Source organism: Gekko japonicus, unplaced genomic scaffold (genome assembly GCF_001447785.1).
Source record: "Gekko japonicus isolate JY-2015 unplaced genomic scaffold, Gekko_japonicus_V1.1 scaffold2109, whole genome shotgun sequence".
NCBI classification, from domain to species: domain Eukaryota; kingdom Metazoa; phylum Chordata; class Lepidosauria; order Squamata; family Gekkonidae; genus Gekko; species Gekko japonicus.
Window position 1 is genome coordinate 59,895 of NW_015171567.1, and position 4,360 is coordinate 64,254.

General features: G+C 57.8%; 1 protein-coding gene across 1 annotated transcript in view; it reads left to right on the forward strand.

Annotated features, from left to right (window-relative positions):
• The first annotated feature begins 146 nt into the window (after window positions 1-146).
• Window positions 147-4,360, forward strand: part of LOC107117627 (chromosome unknown open reading frame, human C2orf81) — a 15,075-nt gene continuing 10,861 nt past the window's right edge. The window contains exons 1-2 of the mRNA XM_015419777.1: window positions 147-371; window positions 2,006-2,215. Of these exons, the coding sequence (XP_015275263.1) occupies window positions 147-371; window positions 2,006-2,215 (435 nt within the window). The remainder of the gene's footprint in view (window positions 372-2,005; window positions 2,216-4,360) is intronic.

A 4,360-nucleotide genomic window follows, 5' to 3' on the forward strand; every position in this document is an offset into this window, starting at 1 on the left:
GGGCTGGCTGGCTGCTGCTGCGCGGCCTGGCCTGGCCTGGCCTCCCCTCCGAAGGCCCTGCGCGGGGGCTGCGGGGCCCGGCGGCGGCGGAGAGGGCTGAGCCTTCCTCTCTTGTCTCTTCTCCCTCCCGGGGCCGCCCGCAGAAGATGGCGTCGCGGGACCGCGTGGCGCAGGCCAAGTCCCGGGCGGAGAGGTCGCGCCCGGCCACCGTGCCGGTGCCGCAGGTGGACGTCGTGCCGGGGCGCCTGTCGGAGGCCGAGTGGCTCTCGCTCCTGGCCGGCGAGGAGGCCGAGGACGGCGTCGGGGACATCCTGGCCGCGCTCCTCGACCTGGCGCTGGACGCCTGCTACAAGGTCCACCTGGCCCGGCAGGTCAGTCCCGCCCCCGCCCCGTGGGAGGAGCCAGCCAGGAGGGCCCCTTGACTTGCAGGGGCGCCACTGGAATGCATTAGGGTGCACGTCGAGTTGGGTTTTCCACTAGGGCCTCTGCTCAGGGTGGGGCAGGAGTGTTCTGGGGGAGGGCGCCCCCACCAAGGCTCCCTCTAAGCCGTCGAGTCCTCTGAGCAAAGATCCTACTCTGTGAGCTCCTGGCGTACCTTGCCTGGTTTCACCCCACCCCCCCGGGCATCCAGCCGCTCCCCTGCTTTATCCACAGACGGCTTCTGTTCTAGCCCGCCTTTCTCCCAGGGACTCCAGGCAGGTCACACGGAGCGAGTCAGGATGGGCCGCAAAGCGGGAGGTCCCATGCGCAGTGCCACTGGGATTGTAGCCCTCTGTGGGACCACCAGAAATCTAAAGGGTAGGACTGAAGCATAAGGTGAGTATTAACACGACGCATCAAGCAGAGCACAGGTTACACGATGGCGTCTTTCTTACAGTTAGCAATACTCAGCAGGACGGACCACGGTCAGCCAAGTAAGTCGGTGAGCCGTTTTGTGCACCGCAGCCCCGTGGGCCTGTGCGGAAAGGCCCTCTTGGAGAGTTCCGCTGGGCAGAGTCTCTGGGAAGCCAGGAGAGTGGGACCCTTCCTGGGCTCCTCCTCAGGCCGGCCGTTCCGTGTGGCGGGGGCCACCGTGGAGAAACGAGCTCATGTGCACGGGCAGCTCTCCGATTTGGTCCTCCCCAGTACCCCGAGAGGAAGAGGTGGGTTTGAGGAAAGCTCTCGAGAGCCCTGCCGGGTCCAGGTCTTCAGGCGCTCTTTGTTTCAATATGTCGTCGGAGCTGTTTGTCTCGGTCTCCACCCTTCTGCTCTGGGTGGGGGAGTGACTCAGCCGGCCATTCTCCAGCCGCCCAAAGCCTGTCTTTCTCGGGCCGATGGGTCACAGCACCCACGGCCCCCATCTGGAGTGATGACGGCCCATTCTGCTCTCCGCATTGGTGGTGCTCTGATTGAGGGGACGGGGCCTGCAGGGTCCCTGACCTCCTCCTCCTCCTCCCCCACGAGGTGGTACGTGCTGAATAGTCCCCCCTGGGTGCAGCCTCTGGTGGAAGGAGTCGTCTCACAGAGGGCCTTTCCACCTTAAGCCGCTCCTCGGCCACAGTGATGTCGTCGTCCCACCCCACGAAGAGCAGGCCTTTCCTCAGGACACCATCCCACGGTGAGGAAGACAGGGACGCTGGACTGGCAGTGAACGGTCCTTCGGGTCGGTGGATGGAAGGTGCCCCCCCCGCGACCTGCCCTGACCCCTTTGCAGCATCCTTGGTTTGTGTCCTGGGAGTGCAGCGGACTTCTCTGGCAGCTGGTCTCCCATCTCCCCTTGCAGTGGCTCAAGAGGATTCTAGGGAGGGGCAGCGTCTAAATTGTCTGAACGGATCCATAGCTGGGCAGGGCGTCCTCCCACGGCAGACCAGTCAGACTGGCCTTGCTTGTTGACAGGAAGTGGGAGGACAAAGCTCCCCTGTGGGACACCTTCTGACCCCCCCCCCCCAATAAGGAGACCCATGCGCTGCCTTCCGTCTGCAGGCCCGTCTGGCCCACCTGGGCTCTCCTCTCTCCTCCTCCACAGCGCATCCCATACGTCATCAACCAGGCGCGGGAAGCCATGGTGCAGATCATCGAGTGGCGCTTCTTGGTGCGCGATGGGGGCGAGGCGGATGTCTCGGCAGACCCCACATGGCAGGAGGACGAGGAGCCCGTGGCCTGCATCACCGATTCGTGGGCTCAGGGCTCTGTGCCCGTGTTGCAGCCCACGCCACGCCCAAAGGAGGCGGCAGAGGTAGGCTGGCTGGGAGCAGCCGAGGAGTCGTCTTAGGGCTCCGGGGGTCAGTCCGAGGCCCCTTCCCTGGGAGGTCAGTCCCATCTGACCTGGCAGAACTGGCTTTAGAGTGGGACGGGAGGGGAGTAGGGTTTGAAAGGACGTGGGGAAGGGGAAGAGAGCCACACTCTGAGGATGCGCATGTGGTGAAGTGCACATAAGCACCAGCAGCTACAAATTTTTATCAGGCTGCTCTGGGGGGGGGGGGGGCAGAAGGGCGGTCAGCCCCTTAAAGGAGTTGCAAGCAAGAGGGCGGGTAGATGAAAAAAACCCTGAAACCTGATGCCTTTGTTAGAGACTAGGAAGATATACAAGAGAAGAAGAGAGAAGAGATTGGATTTCATACCCCATGGCCCTTCACAACCCAAAAGTGTGTCTCAGAGCGGCTTACAAACCCCTTTCCCTTCCCTTCCCCACAACAGACAGACACCCTGTGAGGCGGGTGGGGTTGAGAGAGCTCTGACAGAAACGGCTCTTTTTCTCGGACAGCTCTCCAGCCTTCCCTCGTGGGGAGGGTCCTCCAGCCCCCTCATCCTCGTGGCTGCCCTCCTCCTCCTCCTCCTCTGTACTTCTTCCTTCCAGCTCTGCAGTGTCCTCTTTGAGATACAGTGACCAGAACTCTGCACACTGTATTCCCGATGAGGCGGCATCATGGATCATGGATCTATATAGGGGGCGTTGCCATATCAGCCATTTTATTCTCAGTCGCTTTCCTAATAATCCCTCCTTTCTCACTGCTGCAGCTGCCTTTCTTTGGAGCTCCCCACCCCGTTTATCTGTCTATGGTGGTCTTCACAAAGCTTTTCCCACTCTTCCTAAAAAGGTGCAGCAATGTAGACGCAACTCCGTGTCAAAAAACATCCTGTTTTTATGTCCTTTCAACTACCATGCATGGAGAATATTCCTGGATCGGTGCAAGTGGATCCCTTTTCCGTTTCCTGCTCACTTTTCACATGCTTCTTTACCCCTCCCAGCTGGACTCCTGCGAGCCACCATGCCCCCCCAAGATAGCATCTGCCCACCCCCCCATATAACCCTGATCCAAACCAAATATCATGGCTCCTCCTGTGCATCTATAATATTAAAAGGATCAGTCCTCAGGAAACAAAACTAGGAATCTCAAAACTGGCCACCAGCGTCAGGATGACTGTGAGAGTTCCAGGGCTAAAAATGAAAGGAACTGGAATATCCTGGCCCAGCTTATCTCCATTCTCTTTCCAATGGAAGCTAAGCTCATGTAGAGACTGAAATGTACTAGGATCTTGGAGACCCAGGTTCGAATCCCCACACTGCCATGAAAGCTTGCTGGGTGTCTTTGGCCCAGTCACACACTCTCAGCCTGACTTGCATCACAGGGTTGTTACGAGAACTACATGGGGGAGAAAGGTGTGCGACATGTTGGGTTCCCCCCTTTGGGGAGAAAAAGTGGGATATAAATAAAGTAAACAAGTAAGTTCTAACGTTTATTCCTGGTTTGCCACCACTGAGGCAGACTAAGGTTCATTATCCTGCACAGAAAGGGTAGAGGAAGCCGCCTTTCACTACTTTGATAGGACTATGGGGAAATATTAACTCTCCCTTTTGTTCACAGTATTGACAAAGGTTTGCTGCTGTGCGACTATTAAATACGTTCTCAGTTGCCAACCAGGATGGAGAAAGAGGAGTTGAGACTGAAAAATAAGGAGTGGGGAGGGAGGGAGCTAGAAGTATGGGTGGATGAATGGCTGATCACGGAAGGAAGAGAGCAAAATGACAGAGGACAAAAGTGTAGAAAAGAGTCAGAGGAATGCAGGAAAAGACCTTTTTTCATGCGATGAAGCTGATGGGTAGTAGATTCAGGATGGACAAAAGAAAATACCTCCTTATACAGTTATTAAAATCTGGAATTCACTGTCACAGGAGCAGGCAACTTGAAGAGGGGATTAGACAGATCCATGGAGGAAGAGTCTGTCAGTGGCTACTAGCTGTGGTGGCTAAATGGAACTGCCACACTCAGAGGCCAGAGGCAGCATCAGGGGAAGGCCTCGGCCTCCCTGCCCTGTTCGTTTGGCCCTCCAGAGGGACTGGCTGGCCCCTGTGTGAGACAGGAGGCTGGACTAGGTGGAC